Source organism: Grammomys surdaster, unplaced genomic scaffold, assembly GCF_004785775.1.
Source record: "Grammomys surdaster isolate TR1022 unplaced genomic scaffold, NIH_TR_1.0 170, whole genome shotgun sequence".
NCBI classification, from domain to species: Eukaryota; Metazoa; Chordata; class Mammalia; order Rodentia; family Muridae; genus Grammomys; species Grammomys surdaster.
Genome location: NW_021604618.1, coordinates 11,009,841 through 11,037,647, shown reverse-complemented (window position 1 = coordinate 11,037,647; position 27,807 = coordinate 11,009,841). Strand labels below are relative to the sequence as shown.

The following is a 27,807-nucleotide window of genomic DNA, read 5'->3' as shown; positions in this document are numbered from 1 at the left end:
GACCCCCACCATGAACAGCACCCAGTCAGGCTGCAGCTATCCAGGACCCCTACCATGAACCACACCCAGTCAGGCTGCAGCTATATAGGACCCCTACCATGAACCGCACCCAGTCAGGCTGCAGCTATATAGGACCCCTACCATGAACCGCACCCAGTCAGGCTGCAGCTATCCAGAACCCCCACCATGATCTGCACCCAGTCAGACTGCAGCTATCCAGGACTCCCACCATGATCTACACCCAGTCAGGCTTCACAGGTGGAGGAATCAAGCTGGCTGGAATGTACCTGCAGTGTACTCTTGCTGAGTAAGTTATGCTAGCCAAACTATTTGGCTGGCAATGTACTGACTACATTAGTCTAAATGAGGAAGTAAACTGATAATGATTGACTACGCTCTTTGGCAAATACAGTCTTAGGGAATGCAGGATGAGGTGAAGTGCTTCAGAGACGTGTGGGCATGGAGGTCCCATGTGTACCACACTGACTACAACAGAACTGGCCTTCCTTCCCACTTCACCATCACTAACACGTGGCTCCACGGCCTCAGCCTACATTCTTCTTTCCATTTGTTCAGGAGCCCTCCCTTTGTAAGGGAAGGAAAGCAGAGCCAATCGGTTCTTAACAGGGGTATCTCCAAAGATTAAATATGCATTGCGAATGAGCAATAGAATGTTTTCTTCTGGAGGCTGGTAGAGTGGAGGTTCATACTTAACAAGGTAAACAGCAACAGAAATCATGAAAGTTACCTTCAACCCAGTATGACCAAGAAAACTCTATTAATACCATGCATTGAAATAATATAAAAAAAAATGTGTTCCCTCACAAGAAAGAAACAAAGAAATATCAGTGTGTGCCTTTAAATTGAAATATTTGCATTTTCCTTCCGAGCATGCTTAGCAGGAAGTGTCTGTTACAAAGTACATGGTGAGATCGGGCTGGTGAATCCTGGCTCAAGATGTCCTGTAGCAAGCCAAACCAGTAATGGGCTCACCGATGATTAGGATCGAATTATTTAAATCAAATAACCATCTTCTGACCAACAATCTGGGTCACTAGGGTGGTGGCTTTGACACCCAGAGACTATATAAATCAGAATGCTGTTATAGCATGTCTAAAAAATACCTATCTGTAAGTCATTTTCAGGACAAGTCCTTACTGAAAATATCTCATCTTTAAAAAACTTTTTTTCTCATATAATCATCTCAAATGTTAACCTTTAAAGATACCCCAGGCCCAGTGCTATGTGTGAAAGGAAAATGAGCCCCTTTGAACAAAAGTTTCTTTCATTTCCCTGCCATTCAAACGCCTATGATTGGTAGGTCTCTGTCTTCTTCCATGTCCCACCCTATCCCTTTAGTGTGAAGCGAATACAGTTCTTAAAATAAATTACCAAGCTTAAAAGACTATGGTTTTCCATGCTCATTTAACTTTTCCCCCCGACTTGAATAAATGAAAAAAAAATATTTTCATGAACACCTGAAAGCCTTTAAGCCTAGCAGAATTGCTGAGTTTAATTTCCACATTGAGTTTCTTTAAAGACATTGACTTTCTTTTTTTTGTATTCATTTTTTTTTCTGAAGAAAAATTACTATGTTTCCAAAGCATTGTTTATGATGCTGCAGGAGGGGAACATTTTGTATGACAAAAGCCCCAACTTTGGGCTACTTACCTAGAGGAGGTCCGTGTGTCATGAGTATGTCGATGCCTTCAGGGATGAGGTTCCATTTGTCCAGCAGAGACTGGCCTCTGGGTAGGTTAAAGCCCCATCCATTAAACCACGGGGTCCTTTGGGAAGATAACACACTCGGGTCAGGCCAGCAGAATGAGCCTCTGGACTGTCATATTTCTCACGAGTATTCACCCACAGTTTGCGATGCTCTCTTTTCTCTTTTGATGGTTGGCCCTGGCAGCGGGCTCCTTTTCTGTTGACTGCTTCAAAACCAATCCATTTGAAAGCAGGCATGGGGCCTATGAATTGTTCAACTAGAAAGGGGCATGGGAGCCAATACAGTGGAGACTTTCCCAGCAGGCTTCTATCAAAACTGTGACAAAGCTTTGTCTCCTCCGAAATCTCAGTGCTCAGTGGATATCCCAAGATATCCAGCCCTGATCCAAAGTATTCCCAATCTCCCTTAGTGCTGCAGAGATAAGAAACACCGGCAGTACTTCCTGATCCTCCCCCCCATTACCACAGAAGTTTGGTGCAGAGGTCCTTGCTAAAGTCTCAGACAAAAGGACACTTGGCTTTCCACTGTCTACTGAAGTTTCCTGAACACTCTGGATAGAGGCTGCTGAGAACAGCCTTGGGGCTCTGAAAAGTGAAAGGGGGTCACAGAAAACTCTTCCCGCCACCAAAGGGAGGATTCTGGGGATATCCCTGATCTTTCTGGAGTTTGCTTCCAACAGCATCTTTGAGCATCTTCCCAGAGCTGCTTCTGCTTCAGGGGTGAGTTTCTGAAATGGAGACTATATGAGCAAAACAGTGGGAGGTGTCTGTCTGTCTAACTGGCCCTGGAAGTTCCTCATTTACAAATGTCCTGTGTGGTGTGTGTGTGTGTGTGTGTGTGTGTGTGTGTGTGAGAGAGAGAGAGAGAGAGAGAGAGAGAGAGAGAGAGAGAGAGAGAGAGTTTATCTTTAGAAATCCTGCTTCTACAAGGGATTTCCAATTGTCCTCATCCAAAACATTCAAGTTGACCAGTATTTTCTGAAAATGGCTGCTTTGTTCCTTAGGGAAATTGTATTTTGCTCTGCACACTTGCAAAAAAACAAGATGAGTCAATTTCCTGTTAGCACTCCACTATCCCTTTCAGGTTAACCTGCCCCCACTGCCAGTCACAGTTGATCAAATGCACTGTGCACTCTTATTTGAAGACAATCACTGGGCAAACTAACAAGATTCCATCAAGAACCCAAACTCAGAAACACTGACAGAATATTTGGTGGTGGACATGCACAGCCAATGTCATGGGCAGAAAGATGGTTATTGTAATCATATCAAAACCCACATTTGAGGTAACAGTAGCAACCTTTTCTCCATGGTGAAGATAAAAAGTTCATGAAAGAAGAGACTGGCTCCAGCTAGAAAGCAGAACCCAGTAAAGTACCCGATATAATTCGTACCCTCTTTCCAAGTCCCCACGCCATCTGTGCCCAACAACGTGATAATAAAATAGTAACAATCGTGAAGACAGCTGTTGTTCGTTAGGTATTTACATCATCAAGGTTCTAGTCTAAGCATTTCATTGCATACTTCAACCTCACAATGTTTAGTGCTCCCGAGATGGATAGCATTACCATCCATTTTACAAATAATGAAACTAAGTAAACATAACTTGGACATAAAATAAGGCAATCTGGTTCCAACCAGATTTCACTACCATGCCAACCCCTCTTCCTGTGTACTAGCTCAATAACTTACTTGCCGTAGATGAACCACTTCTGGACTCTTTCAAGTTTGTCTGTGGCTTGAAGACAAATGCTATCTTCATTTTATGGTTCTGAAATCAAGCTGTAAGGAGTAGACACCTGCTGTCTTGGCACAGCCAGCTCTCTCCTTCCTCTGGTGACAATGTCATATTTGTCTGTACATAATCTACCTGTGACTCACTTACAAGTGTACAAGCTGGGCAGCTGAGTGTCATCCCTGAGAGTTTGTTAGCACTGATAATGAGGTCAGGTTTCCCCCTAGTCTCAAGAATTGACTGGAAGATGCTTCAGCTATCCTTCTCTGCTTGAGAATGAACCAACCACCAAGGAAACCCAACATAGGAAAAAGAGGGCTTCAGTAATGGCTTTAGACAAACGGATTGAGCTGTGTCTTACTCGATCTGAAGTCCTCCTTCCAAGTATATGAACCAGCAAGATCCTTTCTTTTTATTAGCTTCTGTTAGGTTCCACTTCTTATAACTGAAAGCTCTACTAAATACAACCATTGTACTTGTATTAAAAAATGAGCTGTGTTATCTGTTCTGGGCAATAGTGCTCCCTGCTAAAAGGTCCATATTGTTCTTACCTAGAACCTGTGAATATATCTCCAGTGGCAAATGTCATTAACCTTAAAATAGGGACATAGTGCTGGATCATACAGGTGGGTTCACTGTGACTAAGCAAGGCCTCTGAGAGTGGCCTCTGAAGGGTAGTATGGGTGACCTGAGTGGAACAATGAGAGACTGCTCAACCTGATGTTTCCACCTTTGAAGATGGAGGATGACGTCTAGGAGGCTAGGGATGATGGTGGCCTTGAAAACTGAGATAATGTAAACTCAAAAAGTGAATTGTTGATGGACCATCGCGGCATATCCCTGTAATCCCAGAACTTGGCAGGCAGATTTCTGATTTAGTGGCCACTCTGATCTATATAGCCAGTTCTGGGATAGCCAGAGCTATCCTATAAGATACTTTCTGTAAAAAAAAAACAAAACAAAACAACTCCCTGAGACTGTCAAAAGAAACGATGCAACCCTATCACTCCTGTATTTTAGTTCAGCAGGACTAGAGTCAGACTTCTGACTAACACTGACAAATATGATGACATATTCATGTTGTGTGTTGATACTACTTCCTGTTGATTGGTTACAGAAGCCATAGAAGTTAATCAGTGTCTACCATGTTTTAGCAGGCTGGGAGCTATAGGGCCCATGAGTAGTACTGGGCCTTACTTGGCGTACAGCATGTTCTCCACCAGAATTCTGTGAGAAAGCAATGTTCACTGTCATATTCCTGATTAACTAGGCAGCCCCAGGCATCAGGTCTGGGAAGAAAGCCTGAGACTCTTCTAGAAAGGAATCTATCAGTCTTGCCATGGGCTCTAGCATGCCTATCATTGGGTTCTTGCATATTTTCATTCAGGTCTTAAAAAAGAGAGCTCCCTGGCTTGGAAATGTCTACCCTTCTTCCTTTTACAGTGACCCTTGTCCAAGATTTGTCTTAAAAGTAAAAACAAAACAAAACAGAAAAACAACTACAGAACCCAGCGAAAAGTCTGCATTTTGGCAGAAGAGAGACTAAAGAAAAAATAAGCAAAAACATCTGCTTTCCTAAATTTTGAAAACAAGCTTCTGGACTTTTGGTTCTTGTTTGGCTGGAAAATAAAGAAGAGTTTGAAAGAGTCCCAAGCACACCCAAGTTGTGGGGGCAGCAAGGGGCTTCATTTTGCTGGAGACAGGCAGCTTTGAGCCCCAGGACACCCTAGGGACTTTCATAGTCAAAGGAAGAGGAGTTCATTTTTTCAGTCTTTGCAATGTTCCTCGTGTAGCTTCTTCTCTTAAAAGTCCATAGTCATATCCTCCCCTTCTCAGGAAGTGCTCAGTTTTATAAGCTTCCAGAGAAAGACTAGGCTGAACTCATGGTCTATAGATAACCCAAACTCTGTTTGGTTAATGTTAAGCTTGTGACAGAATGCAGAAGGGTCTAAGTTAAGGACAAAGTTTTAATGTATCTGGCTTTTATTTGAACTCAAGGCCCTGTGTATATGACAGTGAGCGGTTACATTACAGTGACAGGAACATTTATCAGGGCCTGATATATTTTACACAGAGCCTTTATCTAGACTATTGGCTTTAATTCCTCCCAGCACTCCTTAACCACGCAGTCTCAGTCTACATTTAGGTAGAAGCATGCCATTAGTGATAGCAATTTATCATCATCTCCAGCACTAGTATTTGTAGCTACCATGTAACCCCAAATGGGCCAACTCCAGTCGACGGTCTTCTGTTAAATAATAGTGAGAAAAACTCTCACGTGATCTTAATGTGGGGGTCTCATGAATATAATGGAAAATTAATGGCAGTTACATCAGTCTGAATGCTGGATGATTCCAGAAGATGGCACGGGTTGCCAGGTGGCTTAGGGAAAACAGTGTGATGTGGCTGCTATTTTCCCATTCATCTACAGTTCCTGTCTCCTGCACATAAGGAAGGTCTTCACAGAAGGTAGTGGCAATAAGCCAGGGAGAAAAGCAGCCTAGTGATGTTTTCCAGAACCAGCCCAGCACAGGGAAAGAAATGGGGCCCCTGGATGTTGGGAGACCTGGGTTCTAACTCTCATTCTGTCCTCAAATACACTTGCTAATATAGACCTTAGGTAAGGGAAGGACCTGCAGTGGCCAGTCTCTTCATCCAAGGAATGAACAAATGAAGGGACTGAGTTGTGCATTTCAAGCTTGCTTTTAGGATGTGGAAGTTTTCTGCGGAAGCCCAGTACACAGCACAGGTGAATGCTGAGGCAGTCTGTCCAGGGAACAGAACGAGACTCTGCAACCTTGCCATCCAGGGCAGCTGGCGACACCTGGCACTTGAGCTTCCTATGATGTAATGCTCTTAACATTATACTATTCTGTACAGATTACCCAGGTTCTGAGTAATGCTGGGAATTATTTTCAGTGAATTGTCTAAATTGCCTGTGAGGGACCGAGTGTAGTGTGGGAGAAACGTCTGCGCAGACCAAAGGCGGGCGGGCTCTGTCAATGTCAGTGAATAATGCTCTATCCAGTTCAGTTTGAATCTGAAACATGAGACTCCAGCAGTGAGCCCATCAGAGTTTCACTGGAAAATATGTGCATAGCCAACCTCCAGAGAGTCACAATAGGTTTTGTTCTGCAGCAACAGGGGGTAAGGGGGAAAAAGAGGGGGGAGGAACCCAAGGAACAATGTCTAGTGCCTTGGCCAAGGACTTCATAATTAGCTGTGACTAACAAATACCACATGGGAACCAACTTGTAAGAAAAGGACTCACAAAGCACCTTCATGCTAGTAGGCCAATCTGTGCCTGAAACCCGTCCCCTCCTGGGGAGGGATTAGAAAGGTCTGGAAGGAAGGGGAGCAATTCCATCTGCCTGAAAGCACTGGACCTAAGATTCAGATGGACAGGAACTGGGGACGATTTCAAGGCACCAATCAGACCTTGGCTCTTGAATTACCAGCTGTTAGCCTCTGTGGACGGACTTACTAGAGCGGCAGGAGTCAAGAGAGTTAATAGGCAGAACTAGTTGGAAACAACGTCAATAAGAAAAAAAAACTTCAGGTCTTCTAGACGGAAGCAGGCTGAGATGAAATCGCTGCAAAGGTCATCTGTGTTTGCAGTACACAGCGCATCAGTGCAGGCAGAAGGAGCTGCTGCCCATAAATCCTAGGAGGCTTGGACAGAGAATGGCTGTTTACTCCTTCCACAAACTTCAGAGGGGGCAGGGCCTGTCCTGGGAAAGCAGGATTTACAGACAGCAGAACTAGAGTTCAGGTACACTGCTCTGGTTCCAAGTCCTGGTTTGGGTCACTGTTCACCTTCTATGGGAAGACAAAAACTGAGCTGGCTATACCACAAAGACTGGGGATCTTATGGGTCCTGGTCTGCTGAGAACTTCTGCAAGGCTTAGAAGCCCTGAGGTGTCGCTCTTTCATTTCCTCAGTCTCTCTGAAGGAGAGGTCAACGGTTCCTGAAACACCCAGCTGCGGGACCTGGCAGGCTGGCCTCCTTACAGTCTCGAGAACCCGCAGGGTCTATAAAGCCAGCCATACTTATTTGATAGGCAGAGGTTAAGAGCATGGATTACGGAGTCAAACAGATCCATGTTCAAGTCCCACACCTGTCAATCACTTCCTTGCCTTCTTTGAATTTCAGATTCCTCATCTTTGTATTAAAAAGTTATCTTCCAATGTAGATAAAAATAACTGTATGTAAAACCTTTGGCAGGACATGACCCGGGAATGCTAATTTGTAGTTTCTATTTATATATGATATATTAAATACACACATACACACACACACACACACACATACACACACACACACGCATGTGTAAATATGTGTACACGCAGAGAATTGCTCAGGCTCTTCTTTCTAGAATTTTCAGCCAAATACTCAACAAATCATAGAGCGCCCTGCTCCAGAATGTTTTAAAGGTCCCCAGTGATCCAGTAAGCATTATTAGATGGCCAGACAGCCTGATCTCTTCCAGCTGATTACTTATTAAAAGGCACTTCCTCAGCTCACGTTGTTTGAGTGGAAGATTTTTCAGAAAGACACTTCCTCACTCACTCGTTCATGCAGTCTTGCTCAGACAAATCCCTGAAACGCAAGTGCACAGGGCAAAAACAGTTCGTCAAGGCTGCTTAGCTGGCTGGCACAGGTGATTAGATTTTTGGCAAGATCTTCAATTGAGGAAGTTCAGAGTTGGGGTAGTCAGGGTCCTTGGAATATTTATAATAGAGGACTCAGAGAGGTTTTACTGGAGGAACTGACAAGCTACTAATTAATGGTACCAGTGCTGCCTGGGACCTCCATTAAATCAAACTCAGAAAGTAGGGGCCAGTTTTCACATGTACTTTCTTTCCTAGACAGGGGCCCTTCGGAATCACCATCCTCCTTCCTCAGGCCTGGCACTCCCTCTCCGATTGCACATCATACTAGGTCCAAGAGAAGCTAATTTAAGCACTGTTGGTGAAAATCACCCGCACTCCACATGCCATGAAGCTGTCATGGTAATTCGTGATCTCCAGCTCACCCGATGCCTGAGCCCTCCCCTGCTTGCAAAGCTTCCCTGTCAGTTAGAAAGAGCAGTTTCCCTGACACCAGATGTGTCATCCTGAATACCCAGATGAAAGGCAGCCACCTGTCCCCTTCTCCTCCACCCATGCTCCCTCCTTCCCTGCCTTGCTTTTCCCTCTAAGCTCTGGGTTTTGAGAAACCTTCCCATCTCCTACACAGGTCCTTCTGTTGGCTAGTCTGCAAGTTACTTTCATGTGCAATTAAAAAGATGTCTTGCTTTGGCCCACAGACTGACTTGAATCAAGGACACACACACACACACACACACCCCACTTCAATCTTTCTACCCTGTGCAGCTACTTGGACAGCCTGCCTCACCAGAACACTGGCTCAGCTGCCTCCAAAGGGCACTGCAGGCTTTTCTTCCTACAGCTGTCTTGCCCCAGTTCTTCACTAGGGCTTTGTAGTATCGACTTTAGTCATAAGGTGCTTGGGATGAAACGATACTGTTTTGATAAAGGGCAGTCCCGGGTGACTATGTGGTCTGTTTCTCCTGTATGCAAAAGGATGAAATGGTACCAGGTAGTCCCCTGAGTCCTATGACCTACAGGTGGGGCTTCTTGAGCCAAAGGATCAGACACTGCCGTCCTTTCCAACATGCTAACTGTGCTCCTCCTGTCTTGTAACTAACAAGGAGCAAGCATCAGAAGCAAGCCTCTGCTACCATTCCCTTCCCCTATTGGAAAGGAGGCAGCCTGCACAGAGCTTGCTTTAGGAATGCAGAAACAAGACATTATGACCTGTTTTCAAACATGGCTCCCTATGAATTATTAAAAATAATGTTACAGTGTCTGCACAGCCCTTCCAAGCATCCTGGCCTTTAATCTTATAAACAAGTTCTGAGCAGGAAGAGCAAACTGGGGAGATGGTTCAGTGGGTAAAAGAGGACCTGAGTTCAGTGCCCTTGCACCATATTGCCAGGTGTGGTTGTGTGTTCCTGTAACCACAAAGCTGAGTGGGCTGCGGGTAGAGATAGGAAGATCACTGGGGCTCGGTCAGAGAGTGGTGGAGGAGGACACCTGATATCCATTTCCAGTTTCCACACCCAGTTATGTGACGCTGCCATAAACATCTCCACCCTGTAACAGGCACACACAATGACCCCCACTCCTAACCCCCACATCCACATAAAACACACATACACACACACATACACACACACACACACACACACACACACACACACACTCCAGCATAGCAGAGAAAAAGGTAATTTCAGTGTCTTCATGTTTTCTGCCCCTCCTCCATGTGACTGAGAAGATGAATCCACTCATCATACCATGAGAGTCCAGCAAGGCATAGGACAGATCATAGCATGACAGACAGTACTTTTTGTGGGCAGGAGAGGAGTTGGATATAACCTGATGCTTACAGAAGTGTTACTTTGCAGCCAAGAACATCAATGATATCTTTAGTTAGACTAGAGGTGTCCCCTGCTCAGACTGTCACTATCACAAATGGTGCCTTGTCCTGAGCAGCCAGGATGAGAGCTGCATTTACAACCCCCACCCCTCAAACCCTCACTCCCCACCCCCTCAGGCAGGGAGGACTCTTCAGCAATGGCATCTAATACAAACGCATCATAAAAAGGGCAGCAAAACTGGTAGAAAGAATGAAAAGTAGCATTTTATCTTATAAGGAGGAAAATGGACAACATTTTATTAGGATAAAATAAACACAATACAAAATTTACCGTAATTGTGTCAGGTATAATTGGATTCTTTCTATTAAGTATATTCACAATGAAACTGTCATTGCTATCCACCCTCAAACTCTGAACTCATCATCAAATGACAGCTTCCTATTGGTTTATTCCTCCAGCCCTTGGTAAACACTCTTACACTTCTTGTCTACACAGTCAGATATAATCTGGAAACCTCATATAAGTGAAAACAGACAACGACTATCTGTTTGTGTCTGGCTTATTTCTCTCTCTCTCTCTCTCTCTCTCTCTATATATATATATATATATATATATATATATATATATATATATATATACACCCACACACACACACACACACACATATATACCAGGTGTCAAAAATCCACTCCTTTTGTGGTTGACTGATATCCCATCATTTTGAAATGCAGTATTCATTGTTTGCCTAAGATTTCAGAATGCCAAGTGCATGCCCAGGACTAAGCCTGGCCATACAGAGGCTTAGAAAGTGAATTCCAGTTATTCTCTTTGTGTAGTGCACACCTAGTGGCTTGGAAGCCAAGTGAGGATGGCTTGGTGAGCCCCCAGGGCATTCACTCATCCCTTGGGTACCGTTTGGTTTGGATGCCTGTTGTGAGCCATGTTCTAGCAAGATAGATGCTAGACAAAGAGGATCCACTACAGCGTTCTTAAAAAAACAACAACAGACAGTTATTTCAGACGTAAAGGTGCAAGGGGAAGAATTCTCTAAACTCTGGCTGTCCTTTCTAGGCAATCTAATTTCAGAGTCGCCAGAAAACTCCAAATGACCTGAAAAATAAGTTAGCAGTTCTCAAAATGGATGAGTTCCCAAATGAGAAGTGACCCAGGGAATGCTTGGTGGGACTGCAGGGAAGTTACCTTTCCCTTCAAGTACTCCTAACATGTTGGTGGATGTACCATCAGGAAACACAAAAGCCATCTCCCCAAAGAGATCAAGCCAGGGGGCACTGTGTGTTACATGCCTGGCTGGTGCTAAGGCACAGAATGAACAGGACAGAGAAAAGAGCTGGGAAGACTGCCAGTACTTGGGCAGAGAACACCTGCATTTCTCCTCCCCCGTGCTTACCTGCAGACATGCGAGAACCAAGCAAGCAGAGCCTGCTTTACTCAAGTTTTAAAGAGTGAGAAGGAGAGAGAGGTGAGCTCAGGGTCAGCTGGATTTTGTCTTGTTACAGAGCAAACCCTCAGGGATCGATTGTAATGGATACAGGAAAACCGATGAAGTCTCTGCCCCAAACAGAAGAGATCATTGTACAGTAGAGGAGACAGCAATAGAGCATAGTACCACCAGGGTAGTAGAGGGAGGGTGGTACCAGAGAGGAGAGTGTAATGGATGCTGCAATAGAGGATGGACCAATAAATGTCTGTATGATACAGGATGGTGTGATAACATTAGTACGGTAGAGGCTGGCATCATAAGGGAGACTGTGACGGAGGACAACACAGGAGGGGCTGGTATGGCAGAGAGAGGATGGCACATTACAGGACAGAGTAACACTTTACTGTGCTTGGTTTGGTTCAGAGTGTATGTGTCTGACACTTATGTCGCTAATGCTGCTTTCTTTAACATACTATCTAATGTTGGGGCACAAAGGGGATAGAGATGGGGAGGAATTCACTAGTAGAGAGCCCATCACCTGAAAAGGAAACCACAGAGGAGTGGCTGGCAGGTGGTGGTGAAAGCCCAATGCAGCCTGAAGTTGAGGAGGTAGACCAGAAGCTTCAGTTGGCTCACCACTGTGATCCTGGGCCCCTAGCCCACAGAAATTCACCTGAATGAAGAATAAGGCTTCTGAAGAGTTTCTGACTTATGAGAAAAACGTGTATTACTTGAGGGTCAGTGGAAACCCAAAGTGTCACCTTTTAATATATCAGTATAAACTCAAAATATCTTGTAAAAAAAAAATCCACCATGCCAAACAGTTGTCTTAAGGTAAGAACATAATAGGTGATTGTATTGCTTTCTAATGAGTCTGGGTAAATTCACATAGTGGATCTGTTTTTCAGTCTGTAAAATGGGTATGATAATACATAGCCCACATGTCTGTGGTGGGGTTTAAATGACTCTATGGAAACTCACTTAGAACAGTCTTCCCTATAATTAAGAACTTGAGGGTAACACCTGCTATAACATCCACTAGCATCATTTAACTGTTAGTTTCACTGCTTCCTCAGCTTTGTTTGCTACTGTACATTCTTCATGTCACCAGGAAGCTTATCTCTTCCCTCCTTCTCAAACTTGGGAAATGTTGAGCAGGCATATCCCAGAGCACTGGAGTCAGCCCTTAACGAAGGCGGGCCAACTTTAGAATACACAGAAAGACAAAGGCATGGGTATTAGAAGATGAGATTTCTAGTTTTGACTCTTCAAAGCCACTTGAGCAAGTAACCTCTCTGAATTCCCTTTTTTCTGGATCACGAAACAGGAGGTCACAATTCCTGTGAAACTTGCCAGGTTGTCAAGCAAATGCCAGTATAAGCAAGTCACAAATAAAACAAAAGAGGAAGAAGTGCCTTCCCATTCCCAGGTCACCGTCTGTCCTTGAGCCCTATTTCTGCAGCACCGAGGCTCAGAGGAATTGGAGTAAGTGACAAATAGGTCAGCTGGAAGTTAAAGCGCCGGTCCCCATTTATCTACCATTTTGGCTCTAAAGAACTAGTTTCAGTCCAGAGTGATTTAGTGAAGTGGGGAGGCTGTGACTGCACAGTCCGAGGAATGAGTGAAAAGCTCCCCGCGGCCCCTTCAATGCAGAGGTGCAGGCAGGCTCACAGGTCGGGTGTCCCTCACCCAGTGCCAGCCAACCATGTATTATTAATTGGGCTCAACAAACATTACAAGCACCTTCCACTATGAAACTCTGGCAAGGCGCTCTGGGGAGAGCTAAGCACAAAGAGAGGCAACATCCCAGCCGTCACCACCCTGCCATCTGGTTGGGATAACAAGATAGTTACAGGCCAAACCATCCCCTCTCTCTGCCCATTAAATTTTTACTGCGCCCTCAAGGCTCAGGTCATAATTATATTTTCCTCAAGAAGCTTTCTCTAATCCCCTCAACCTTTTGTCTAATCCTCATTTGTGAACTTTATCATACTTTACATTCTCTCTGAGGTGTGTATGTGTGCCTGCCTTTACTCTTAAAGGCATTTTAGGCAAAGTTTGGGTAAGTGTCTCTTCTCCAAAAGATTGTAAGTCATTTTTGATTTATCTTGGTGTACCCTAAGATCTGGTAAAATGAGTGATATGAAACAGATATCAAGAAAATATTCCCAATAATTAAAAAATTACCAGGATATTTAGAGTAAATGCTAAAGGGAGTGATCCAGATGATACTCTTGATTGGGGGCAGGACATGGCGTAAAGGACAGTGGTTGAGGGCTTGCTGCTCCTCTGAAGGACCTGAGTTTGGTTCCTAGTACTCATGTCACAAAGCTCACAACAGCTTTTCTGTAACTCTAGCTCCAGGGGATCCAAATCCAAAGCCCTCTTCTGGCAACCACAGGCACCCACATAAATGTAGTACACTTGCAACACATCAAAATAAAATAAATCATAGGAAAAGGGAAAAACAGACTAGACAGTGCATCACAGGCCTAACACATGGCTTATACTACGACCCAGTAATCACTACTCAGAAATTATATGCTAATGAAATAATACAAGATCAAATAAAAATGCTGTGCATAAAGCTGTTCACTATGAATATTATTTATAAGAGCAAAATAAATGGAAGCAATTATATCCTTTAGACTGCATTAAAAATGGTGGAGAAAATTACCATTATTGAAATATGCAATAAGATGCTTTACACAAAGATAAATTATAGTGAAATAATAACAAGAAATTCTTAGGACAAAATGTGGCTTGAACTATCAGCTCCTCCATACACTGAGCAGAGTGTCCAATTCTCCACACAGTCTACATGGATGAAGGCACTTGTTTTCCCTGGCTTCTCATACATCTCTTGAATGACTGCTGCATCCCAGGTCTTGTATTAAGAGAGATCTGAATTAGAGCTGAAAAGAGAATGAAGGGCCATCCAGAAAAACAGAGAGCTGTGAGTGAAAACGGAAACACTTATGAGCTATGACGGACACCCGAGAGATATCAGGCCTAGGCTCTCCTGGGCTAATCAATGGATGGAGATAATATGAAGAAGTAAGAGCCATTCTTTTGAGGATAAGGATAGAAGGTTTGCCTTAGATTCCCACACTCTCTTAGGTTATCATCAGAACACAGACTGTCGCAACCTTCAGACTCCTTGAGCCTCTCACACTGAGCTCTTCATTGTTGGCTCAGTGCTGGCTCCAGGGGCAATCAGGGAACCCTAGGCTAGAGCTCTGGACCTGAGTCTGAACCACCTTCCAGAAGTGTGAGCTTTGACAAGTTGCTACACCTTTAAAAACCTCAGTTTCCCCATCTGCAAGATGGATGCAGTGTCTACCTCTTCGATATATTATTGGGAAAATTAAAACAAATTACCCACATAAAGTTTTTGATAGAATGTTTGACATACAGTAAGAGGTGTTTCATCATTATTGCTGTTACTACAGTGTTTAGAAAAGCAGTGGCACATCGCTGATCAGAAAGATTAGGTGGCAGGGTGCAGTGTGCCTGCCACCCACTCTGCCCCCGACTGGCATGGGGTCACTTACATTCAGTTTCTAGAGTATTTTACAGCCGAATTTACTCAACCAAGGTTTCATTTTCATTTTTAATGCCTTAAAGGATGATGAAATTATAAATGTTCTATATACTGTCATAGTGAAATAATTTAGCCAGAAAATTATTTAAATTCACTATCTTTTCACTCTGAAGCATTACTCATGAAAGACACTCATTTTAAATTTCACTTTTTTAAAAAATCCCATTGTGCCACTCATTCAGTTCCAATCTATTTGGAAAATTAAGCACAACTTATCAATTTCTGGGTAGCCTTTCATTAGCCAAAAGCAAAACCAGGTCAATTGCTCTGAGATGTTTTAGAACTGCTGATGGATTGACAGAATCTTGCAAACACAAACGTTTGCTTTTTCTGCTACTCAGGCCTATTCATCCTGATTTCTAAGCCTTTTGGCATGAAAACAGTTTCTCTGCTTTATAAATAGAATATTTTTTCAGGGTTTTCTAGAGGTGTCTGCTAAAAATAAACAGGGCTCCAGTTTATTTCTTTCTAGCTTTCAAAACCAAAACAAACTAAAACACCAGCGCTTAACTGAATATGCTGTATTTAAGTTTTGAAAGCTATCTTTATGTGAGCAAGGTTTAAGTTCTTGGACTGCACTTCTGCAGAAATTAGATTTCACATAGACTTTCCTGTGTGAAGTAAGAACACCACGGTGTTGGCTTTGTTTCTTGGTGGCCTCAGAATGAATGCAACTGAGCTCGGTTGTCCCTTTACTGAAAGATACATTTTTTTTCCTGAAAATTACTATGAAAAATACATTAATAATTTTGATATATAAACCCTCAGTTATTTGCTCACGAACTGACAGCTTTATATTGAAGAGGAACCCACTGTTCCTGCCCCATGTTGGGAACTATATGAAGTTATTGTTAGGTTGCTGGGTTGCAAGGTAAATGTTATAATTCAGCAACAACTCCAGGCTCCCATTCCAGCTCCAAGGAGCAGCATGGCTTATATGACAACCCACATGCCATGTCAAAGATTTTGCTACAGCAAAGCAAAGGTGGAAAATGGCCTTGGAGTTTTAGGTCTAGAAACTAGGCTGGGTGCCTCCTTGCTCCGGTGACACACATGTTCCCAGGGTATGAATCAGTGGTGAATGGGACATGACCACATGGTAGGGTGAGGTAAGAGGTTTCTTGGTGCACTGTCACATGGCAGTACATGACATGTGATGTCTGATCTCCTGAGACTGTTCTGGATCTTAAAGAACTCTATAGCTAAGTCTGAGAGGCTCGGTCAGTGGCTTTCAGATCCAGGCTGTATGCAGAAAGGGAAAACTAACACAGGGAAGTTTCCGCAGGATGAAACCTGCTTAACCTGATCTATCTGAACATGGTCCAAGCAATTAGGACTCTATAAGCCCTGCTCTGCGCTTAAAATAATGTCTGTTCTTATTCCATGGCATTAAAGCTGCTAGTGTGCCAAGTCCTGTTTCGAGCACAGTTTATGCATTGGAACCCATTTGATTCAGAATATCTACAGAAGAAACAAAGTTTCACTTTACAGAGAAGAAAACCGAGACAACAAGAGATGAAAGGTTCCCAAGGTCAAACCGGGGTCAAAGCTTACCTTCCTTGCCAAAACAAACTCTAGTCAGGAATAATTTTCAGCCCTAGTTTAGGAAGTATAGTCCAGTGTAGCCCCACTTGCTTTTGGTGCTTCCTCCTTCTCCTGTCCCCAGCTAAACCTAGAGGATTTCAAGTTTTCTCCTTTTGCACCAGAGAGTGACAAATTGAAAGGACTTTGCAGGAGATGAAAGTCCATTTGTCCTGGGGAATATGTTTTCTACTCTGGTTATAACAACATAGCATGAGTAGAGGGGCTAGAAATAATACAGCTTGTTTATCTGACAGTTCTTGAAGGCAGAAGTTCAACGCAGTCACACAGGATGGATGCAGAGATACTCCCAGAGCAACCTGTTTCTGGGGGCTTTAAGGGGAAATCACCTTCTCCCCTACTTCAAAAGAAAAAAGAAATGGGGGCTCCTGGTCCAGCCTCTCTCTAACCTGTGTTCACTTTGACCCTCCTGCCTCCCTCCTACCAGGATCCTGTGATCACACAGGCTCATCCAAATAATCCAGGATGGACTGCCTGTCTCCAGCTTCCAGTGCAGGGGTTGTTCCTACTATTCTGTCACAGATCAGCTGCCACGGCGGTGAATGGCAGGTGTGAGGTAGAAACTGAGGCAGGTTATCCTTCTCCAGCTGTGCTGTGCTTACCACTGGGGCTATGATTCCATGCTGGTAACACCCAAGCTCATTACCACGATGATTTGTCACCGGAACTAATGATTTTTCCTTGAAGACAGTGGGGAATTGAAGATATATCACACTTATATTAATGTGAGCAAGTTTGGTTTGAAAACAGAATTCCTTAAATCACTTTGGTTCTCTGAGTGTACGGAGATAACACAACCTAGCTCTAACAGTAATGTGTCAAATACCTACCAAGTACTCAGACCAGCATCCAGAATAGCGAACAATCTCAATGACATCACTCCTCTACCCTGTTGTCACTCATGGCCATCCCAGTCACCTTCAGGGTGCTTTGAACATCTGAGTCTTTGTTCTGAGATATGGAATGTTTATGGGTCTTGTTGGGAAACACTTATTTGACTGGCAAAGCTGGGTCCACATTCGCATTTGTGTCTAGAGCCCAGCATCAGCTTGCTACTTCTCTGCTAACTGTGCTGCCATGGAACCTTGCAGGCTACCAGGATAGGTGAGAATCAGGAGGTGAGTCAGAGTTAGGATGATTTTTGAGCAAACTCCTCAGGAGGGCTTATCTGTAGGCTTCTGAAGTTACTAATTTTACAGAGAATAAATTTCTACTGGTTCTGTGGTTGGTTCAGTGGTTTTGGTGAGGGGAACAGAAGTTTGTTCTCTGATTTCTGGGTTACTATGTCTCAGTGCCCTGGCTCTCTCCATTCACCCTTCCCTTCTATGTGATGAGCCACACTCTCAGTGTGAAATAGCCACAGACTACCTAGTCAAACAATTCCTCCTCCTTTTCTATTTGAGACAGGACAGGGTTTCATGTGATCCAGGTTAGCTCTGAATTCACTGTGTATCTGAAAGTGACTTTGAATCTTTCACACTTCTGCCTGTTCCTGTCAGGTGCTGGGGTTATACACATGTACCACGTACACACAAATGATGCTTATGCAGTGCAGGGATCCAACTCAGGGGCTCCTGTGGGCTAGGAAAGCTCACTATCAACTGAGTTACATCTTCACTCCCCCCAAACATTATTCTTTAAGCTTTTTTTTGAAATTTTAAAAAATTAATGTTATGTACTTTATCATAAAATTTGCAAGTAGTTAAAAAAATGAACCAGATCTGAAACCTATGCTCCTTGATGAACTTCTACACATTTAGAATAGCCATTCTGACACGTGGAGCTTCAGATTGGATGTTATACTTCCACTATTGTGGTAGCTTGAAAAGGCTTGGCTCAGGAGTGGTACCATTTGGAGCTGTGCTTTGTTGGAGTAGGTGTGTCACTGTGGGTATGGGTTTTAGGACCCTTGTCCTAGCTGCTTACAAGCCAGTTTTCTCCTAGTAGCCTTCAAAAGATATAGAACTCTTAGCTCCTCCTGTACCATGCCTGCCTGGATGCTGCCATGTTCCTGCCTTCATGACACTAGATTGAACCTCTGAACCTGTAAGCCAGCACCTATTAAATAGTCCTTATTAAGAGTCGCCTTGGTCATGGTGTCTGTTCACAGCAGTAAAACCCAAACTAAGTCAACTATCGAATATATTTTTAGCACTTACTCAACACCCAAAATAAAGAATCCATAACAGATTCAGAACTAGAAAGAACAAACTAGCTTTATATATTATTTTACAACTCATACAATATCAGAAAGGAAAAAGTTCATGCTGTCCCTTATATGCAACATCTATCCACTAGTATATCTATGTGTGGAAGCAAATATTCGTGTGAGCACAGTGTAATATGTAGAAAAGAGAACAAGAAAAGAAAAATATTAGGGGACAGGAAAGGGTTGAATGCTGGGAATAGACAGGAGCGATAAAGGTGACATCTTAAAGCCTTTCAATTAACAGTGTCGAAACTGGGAACTTACAACATTTTCAAGAAATGGAAAATTCTAAAAGAGCTTTGCTGGCCCCTCCTTAAGCAGAAAATGGCTGTGAAATTTAACCACATTGGTCACTCACATGGAAAAACAGCTAATGGAGATTCCAAATCTATGCTGTCTCTGTGGGTTCTGGCAAACCAGAGAGAAAGAGAGAGAGAGAGAGAGAGAGAGAGAGAGAGAGAGAGAGAGAGAGAGAGAGAGAGAGAGAACATGTTTTGTGAAGCATCACAAAGGTGAAGAACAGGAAGCTGTGAGCCCATGAGGGTGACAGAGATCAGGCTAACAGAATCTGAGCACCCTTCATTTCCATCCCATCCCAAGAGTGCATTCAGGAGTGTGCAAGCCACAAGAAATGCTGATGGAGTCTTCTGATTCCACTTCCAAGAGGAGACCAGAAATATGTTCACGATGCAGCACCAGGGGTTTCCATATTGGCTGTCTCCACTAAACTCCTCCGTGTGGCTGTTTCTTCATCTACCTAGCAATGGACTAAGTGCTTAGGGTTAGAAAATTGTTTCTATTTATGAGAGCATAATTTGCTGACCTCCAGGAACAGAACTTGGCATATAAATCGTTGCCTTTTCCCTGGCGTGTTTTACTCTTTAAACTTGCAGCTCTAATTCTGTCTGCTCTGTCTCCAGTAGTGCCTGATGCATGCTGAACACTTGGTAATTGTTGTATAAGGTCGGAAGAAATTCTGGATAAAACCTATATGCTCCAATAGTCACTTGAAAGGCCCATTCTCGGGTTTAGAGGTCTGGGTTTGGGGCTGAGATGGTGCACTTTAACCCAGTCTAAGGTGATGCTAGATACCTCCTTGTGGTGCTCTGAAGTATCAAGACAAGATGACAGTTGATCCCTGTGATCCCCTGACACCATGTTAACTAAGTATTAGGTGCATTTAGGGGCTAGGGATATAGTTTAGCTGGCAGAAGGCTGCAGGTCCTGGGAACCAACCTGAGAACCACTGCTCTGAAGGGTGTGAACCAGCATGTGAGCCACCTTCCTTTATTCAGACTGGCTGTTAGCCTTCTTCACGCTTCTGAGGATCAGCTTCCTGTTTATAAAAACGTGGATAACAACAACACCTACCTTACAAAGTTCGTAATGGAAAACATATGGCAAGTTTACAAACCGTCTAAGTATTCAAATGAGTTGTGGGGATGCTCTCTCCTGCTGTGATGTTTTAGCCTGTATGCCTCAATTCTCCAAACGAGAAAATGAGCACATATATTTTGGGAAGCCCAGACTTACTTCACACTGATAGTTACTAAGGACACTGTGTAGGGGATCTCATGTTTGTTTTGTTTTCCAGGAAGGCTTATGTGTGTGGGCCTTAGTTGATAGACAGCAGATGAGTCGCTTAGTTAGTCATGGTAGCTCTAGACTTTAAAGATGGGCACCTACATATCTAAAGTAGGTACTCTCTAGGTACCCCAGAGAAATATCATCGTCTGTGCCGGGGGTGTGGCTTGACAGTCACCTTGGCTTTGTCAGCACTCTAACAGGTACCACCTACCTCTGTGAAATTGCCTGAGTTGGCTGCAGGAGGTACAGAGAGCAGCTTCTACTTAAGCAGTGAAACAATTTTTTTTTTTTAAAAAATCAGATTCAAGTGTCCTTTACCAGGAAATTAACTTTAATGGATATTGTCATCCCTAGGCCTACCTCAGACTGGCTGGGCTCACAAGTGTCGGTATCCAATAAAAACCTAGGGCTTAGTTACCTACCCACAACTCAGAATGCATTTTCTTTTTACTGCCTTCTGTCTGCTTTAAGATGTTCCTTTCCGTGTTTGTTCAAGCTTTTCTATGAGTCTATTAAATTCAAGACACATCTTGCAAGTGTCTCAAACTACATCACTGAGATATGCAGTGCCTTGGCTTGTTCCTGACTTTCAAGTGAGGTCTTAAAGCTTCTCTTTTCCCAGTCAACTTCCAACCCTAGAGAGCAACCGGGAGGGTGACAGTCTGCTTCGAAGCCAGCCTCCCTTGCAGGAGAGTAAGGACCTGCATTGTCCTGATATCAGCTGGAGTTGCTTTCATCCAACACTTACACAGAGCTTTCTCTGCAGACTGACTGGAATGTATCTTTGTCCCTTCATTTAATATACTTCTAGACTCTGTTCTGAAACTTAGGACAGGGCTCAGTTGCTTTCCTGACTTGCTACCTCAGAACAGTTGAGACTAGTACAAGGTGCAAGGGGTGAGAAGGGGTGGGGGACACAGGACACGGCAGATGGAAGAACTCTGACTGGGGGAAGAGTCCTCCCGGAGCCTGGGAGTAAAGAGTCCAGTGAGAAATAAGAACCTGCTTTAATGGGAGCCTGGTCCACCCAACTCGTTCCAAATGGCGGCAACCCATGGTAGTGGACAAGAACAGGAACTGTAGTGCAGGTGGCCAGGGATTTGTTGTTTCAGGATTTAATGGGTGGATGAACAGAGATTGTGATGGTTCATCTTGGCTGTCATCTGAGATTTTGTCACATAGGAGACACACCTTTGGCAGTGTCTGAGCAGGTGTTTCTAGAGAGCTACTTAACTGAGGAAAGAAGAGCCATCTGAATGTGGGGAGCATCATCCCATTAACTGGGACCCCCATCACACACACACACACACACACACACACACACACACACACACCCTCACCCCCGCTTCCTGACTGTGAAAGCATTGTGACTAGCTGCCTTGTGCATTTACAGCCATAGCCTCGACCTCCCCGCCCTGCGCAGGTGTTTTGCCACAGCACTGAGTACAGTAACCACACAGTGGTACAAATCCACAGTGGCACGCATTCCGGTGTTGCTTCCTGTCACCCACCTATGATAGGATGTTTCATCTGCCTTAAGAGATCACCATAAAGCTTAGTTAAAATATGCAGAATGCTTTGACCAGTGCCTGGAACACACTGAGTTCTACATAGTCGTTAAGTGAATCAATGTAGTGAGCCTTCTGTGTCCTGGAAATGACCAGAAAACCACTTTCTCTCCTGAGTTCATGTTCTAATACAGGAGGCAGACTTCAGAAGAACATCAAATGACACAATCCTGGCACATTCTAGAGGCTGTAATGGCTTCTGTTGTTACCCCACCCACCCTGCTGCTCCCCTCCACACCTCTCAGCTTTAAGGCCTATACAAATCTTGCAAGATAAGACAATAGTCTCCAGCAATCTGTGAAGAGGCAACTAAAAATGTCGTCATTGGCCTTAAAAACCAGTTGGCCAAGCTTTCATTTCTGAGACGCCCAGACTCTAAAGTACTCCCCCTCCCTGCACCCTGTTTTGAGACAGGATCTCTATCAGCCCTGGCTGGCCTTGAACTCACAGATTTGCCTATCCCTACCTCCCAAGTGATGGGAATAAAGGTGTGTGCCACCACACTGTGATTCCTCCTCTTTTTCTCTTGAAATAAAATGGGACATTTAGGAAACAGTGTTCCATGGTCTCCTGGGATCCCAAGGGACAAGTGTGGACAGAGGCCAGGAGACATGGTTTTGTTGCTTTGAACCCAAATATAACAGTGTAACCTTAGAGAAGTTGGTGGTCGCTCAAGCTTCACGCTTTTTCCTGATGATGATATTGATGACAATGATGATGACTATGGTGATAATGATGAGTGTGTGTGTGTGTGTGTGTGTGTGTGTGTAAAATGTTTCTGTGTATGTATATGCATGTGTGTGGAGGTCAGGGGTCAGAAGGTATTCTTCCTCACGAGCCCTCTACCTTGCTTTTGGAGATAGATTCCCTCACTGGGTAGGACCTGGGCTCATCAGTTTGGCAGACTCGCTGGCCAGGAGTGTGGGAATCTGACTCTTTCCACCACCCCCAGCCCCCAGCACTGGGATTACAAGCATGGACCACCATGCCTAGCTTTCTGCATCAGCTAGGGATGATGTTTCACTCAGCCAGTGAATTGCAGTAGTTTACTGACTTCTCTGTCCCCAGTTCCCTACAGTTACTTTAGCTGACAGACAGTACCCATTGCTGTACTCCTTATATGGTCTCTTAGAATTATTCTGAGAACAGCAAAGAAAACTTCTCCTCCTCCCAAAGCACTTCAAATCCCCTGGAAAGCAGGATGTCCTAACGCTGACAGAGCCATCTGTCTTCCCTCTCCCATTAGGTACTTCCTTGCAGCCCAGTCTCCCTACATAGACTGGACATACTTAGAGGGCACAGAGGCGCCTTCTCCCTGTTGTGTATTCCTGCAGCAGACTGGAGACGCCACGCACAAGCATAAACATTGTCAGAGAATAAGATTCCCACCAGGGAGGAATACAAGGGTGAGAAAGTACAAAACCATGACAATGGGGGCCCAAGACAAGTGGCACTAAGGCATACAGAGTGGGAAGGAGCTAGTATCTGGATCATAAAGGTCCTGGGTTCAGTTAAACCGGGGTAAGGCCCTTGAACTTCCACTCTGGAAAGAACAGCCCTTTAAACCTCTAAAGATTTGCCAATCACTAATTATATGGCAATTATTCTATTTTGAGCTTTCACTAATGAGATCTGGGAAGTGTCTTAATTACCCAAAATTATGAAAATAATTTCAAACTTGACTCCAGGGCTACTTTTACTCCACTTAGGAAGAAAAAAGGCATAGGTAAGTGTGCATGGGGTTATTTTTTATTAAGAAATAGGCTGCATGTGTTAGAACTAGGCAGACATGTTTCTGATTAAGCCCATCTGTAGCCAACTCTACACTTCCCCGTTTGAAGCTTAAGGCTTACATATTTGCAGGGTTGCTATAATAGAGTATGGGTATATTTTGGTCACTCCCAGAAAAACAAAGGTGGCTCCTTTGCATTACAGTGTCCCAGAAATCTCAGTTGCTTTTGAGTGTAGAGACAGTAAAGCAGGGCGGGTATCTGGGGTGGTGACAGCGAGGGGATGCTCAACTTCTACGAGCCACGCTTCTACACTTGCCTTTGGTAGCCAGGGAGGGTATGTCATTACACAATAGTGCACTTTGCTGGCATATGCCTTTTGATGTCACAGGAGCAGGGAGCTCAGGTCAGTAGGCAAAAGCACACAGTTCTTAACTCCTGCCCTTTACCGATACCATCTTAAGCAGGTGACATAACAGCTCTGTGCCTCAGTTTCCTCGGATGCAAATGGAATTACAGAGTTAGACAATACCTAGAGCAGAAGTCAGCACACTGTGTGTCCCACTGGTCAGATCAACTTTGCTGAGTGCTTTTTATGCTTTATTAGGATACAACAGAATTGTCCCTTTACACTCTGTCTGTGGTTGCTGCTTCCATGCTACAGTAGCAGAGGGGGACACAGATAGCAGAGCCCACTAGGTCTGCAAAGACAACGCTATAAAAGGGCTGGTTCTCTGCTGGGGCAGAGGGTGGGGAGGGGGATGGACAGACAGAAGATGGGACAGGACATGATACCCAACAGAGCTGGGTTCCTAGGCTGTAAGCACTGCACGGTTGATCATTACTGGGGCCATATCAGGACAGGTTTTGCAGTCACCACTTTTCAAATGACAGAGATGCATAGAATTGACCCCTTATAAGGTGACAAGGCTGATGGAGTCAACTCAAGACAAGTCCTGACCCTCTGACTGCAAGCCCAGTGCTGCTAAGTCTACAAGACTCTATAAGCTACAATGTATCATCCCTGGGTCTACTGGTAAATGGTTTAACTCAAATGAGTCCGCTGAGTAGAGACTGCCTACCAATCACTGACCAAACTCTTGCTTCCTTATCCTCAGGGTGAGGTGTACCTGTGTGTAGACCTTTCAGCTCAGAGTCACCACAGTGATGCATGTACCAGCCCATGATTCCAGCACTCAGGAGGCTGAGGCAGGAGGACTATCTCAAGCTTGAGGTCAGCATGGGATACATAGTGGCTTTCAGGACATCATGGGCTACAGAGTGAGAACCTGTCTCAACAACAACAATAACAACAATAAAATCTTACTACCATGTTGCCCACGGTAGGCATTCAGTGGAATAGTACTACTTCTTAATTGTTATTAATACAATAACAGGGTACCATAGTCAAATATGTGGGTGAACGACTTAGTTAAACATGTCTCTTTGCTGCAGGACTTTTCAGAGCCTTTAGTGTATTACCATACTTGAGGATCTCCACGGGGACATAGTGAAGGGCAGTGTCTCATCAATCTACCCCACAAGGTCTGGGGGCTTCAGAGTCCTCCTTGGGAAATACTGAGTTTTGATCTCAGTAATCATTATTTTCTTATTTCTAGAAAGGGACTATACCTCCCCATACCCAGATGACATGTTTATTTTTAATTAATTAAAAGAAATTAAAACCAAGAAAATGCCCTTTTAATTATAGCTGAAGCATTTACTGACCAAAGAGTTCCCAGGAGTTATTACTGGCAACACATGCTTGCCAGTGCTGCGGAGACTCTGAAGTAGCAGTTTATTCTTCTCATCTCCCTCGACTTCCATTATTCTGGGCTAACGTGGGACAATGAAGATCATCTGTTCCACGTGGAGACATAGAAAGGGCAAGCGGGGGAGTACGTCTTTATACTGTGCTCGCCACAATCCCCTTCCACTAAGCTCTCAGAAGCATCTGTAACACATAAAATGCTTACAATTGGCTACAATCTTGTGGTCATGCCTTAATTGTGTCTCCCAATGATGCCCCCTACCCCTGGAGCCTGGCAGCAGATCTGTGATTCTGTGGTTCCATCCTGGATTTCCCTCCCACTGTGCCCTTGAATTCAATACCAATTATAATAGCAGGGTCTATTTTTCAAGCTGGGGTCCTCAGATGCTTTCCTAGCAGAACCTACATTCTCTTTCTCCTTTTTCTTTTGTATGTATGCTTCTCCATTCCCAAGGCCAAGTCAGTCTTCCAAGCTCAGCCCCTGGGTCTCTCTTGCTCCCTACAAACCCCCTGAAACTGTCAATCAACCCAGAGTTGCTCCTCCCAGATCAGCACTAAAGTTGCACATAGCAGAATCCCCATCTTGCATCCTGCTTATCCTTGCAGGCTAACTTACTGTCTGGCACAGAGGAGATGTGAAATAAACAGTTGTGTTTGACAAGCCATAGATCCCTGGAAAACTGGCTCAGAGCACAAGAGAGCATTTCACTACAGCGAAGACACAGGGCTTGAGATGTAAGAATTATTTGGAAGTTGTGAAAGGAAGTGGAAAGAATCTTTACAAGAACAGAGAAGATTCCTCAGTGGTGGTAATTTAAGGAGACGTTCTGAAGCCAGGTGTGGTGGTACATGCCTGTGTCATATGTTCAACGTTATCTATGGATACATAATGAGTTTGAAGCCAGTTTCGACTACATGAGGCAGTGTGTCAAAATACATACATACACACCCACCCCATGAATTAAAAGAAATAAAAATTCTGGGACCCTTAGGAATGAAAAACTATGGAATAAAAAACTTCAGACCACAAATCCTTACTGGCTGCTTCACAGAAAACTGAACTGAGGTGCTAGTGACTAAGATCCACGATGTGAGGCATCAGTCAAATAGAACTCACACATAAAGATTGCTCCTGATAGACACCACAAAGAGAACAGAGAAACACGCAGGCACAGCTCACTCTGTAGGAAGCCACGTGCCCGGGTAGCCAGGGGAGGATCCCGGAGCTCCTGTGTTCCAGGAAGATCACACTCATGAAAGCATGTGCAGCAGCACGTTGAGTGTGTTCTCCGTTTCTCTCACACCCACTCAGCCACACTACACACGTCACTTTGTTAGACCAAGGCAAATGACCAGCTTCTGCTCAGAAAGTCTCAGTAAATAGCACATGGAGTGAGACATTTGGTTGTTATTTATTTGATTAGCTTGGACTTTGACAGTATGGGCTAATCATCAGAACAGTTTCTCAGATGCAATATTAATACATCCGGTCTCTGTTCACAAACACATAGGTACTGGTCCATCTCAGCACCGCTCTTTCATCTCTTCTTCTGCCACGCGTTGTGGGAAGTGGTGAACTAGAAAATCATTGAGGTGAAGAGTATTTACGAGAAGACAGTAAACTAAGCCCATAGGACATCTTGTGACTGCTTGTCGCCGTCACCTTCCTCTCAGGAACCAGGCACTGTGTTCCATGCTGGAGCTCACTGTCACCACTGAGGTACTGAAGCCACCCATCACAGGGCTTGTCTGACCCTAGATCAGTGTCCTGTGCTCCTTAGACGCCAATTCCCATTATAAGAAAGAAAATAAAAGAAAGGGCAAAACGTGGAAAAGACAAGGGGGGGGATGCAAATGAATGTGGCCAGAGAGACCCCAGTTAAAGTCCCAATGCTACAAAATGAAGTTAAGGAACACAGGACACTCTGAACACAGTTGGGGGCAGTGTCCCCATCTGTCTCAGAGAATGACTACTATGTAGCTGGATCAATTCTCTGTCTTTCTGAAGTCTGAATGGCTTAACTACACAACAAAGTATCTGTAACAGGGGTGAGTGTGCCATGGGACTGGATGCTCCCAAGTGCACTGCTCTCACTGTCCGTTTATTGAATGGATGAACCCAAACTTAGGAGGGCATGAGAGCTTCTGGGAAATGCACTATCTTTGAAGGAGAAGAAACTTCTGTGTGTGTGTGTGTGTGTGTGTGTGTGTGTGTGTGTCTGTAAGGAGAGAAAATTATTTTAAGTTCCAAACCAGGTAAAGAAAGTAAATGGTTCTCTTTGGGACAAGTGAAACAGCAAGCACACAGGATTAAACTACTGAGTTGGTAAACATTAACTCTTTAAGGAGGGAGGGAGGGAGGGAGGGAGGGAGGGAGGGAGGGAGGGAG

At 44.2% G+C, this 27,807-nt stretch overlaps 1 protein-coding gene across 1 annotated transcript in view; it reads right to left on the bottom strand.

Moving 5' to 3' along the window:
* Positions 1–27,807, bottom strand: part of Mpped2 (metallophosphoesterase domain containing 2) — a 169,572-nt gene that overhangs the window by 4,740 nt on the left and 137,025 nt on the right. Inside the window, exon 4 of the mRNA XM_028767103.1 lies at positions 1,672–1,787. Coding sequence (XP_028622936.1) covers positions 1,672–1,787 — 116 coding nt within the window. The remainder of the gene's footprint in view (positions 1–1,671; positions 1,788–27,807) is intronic.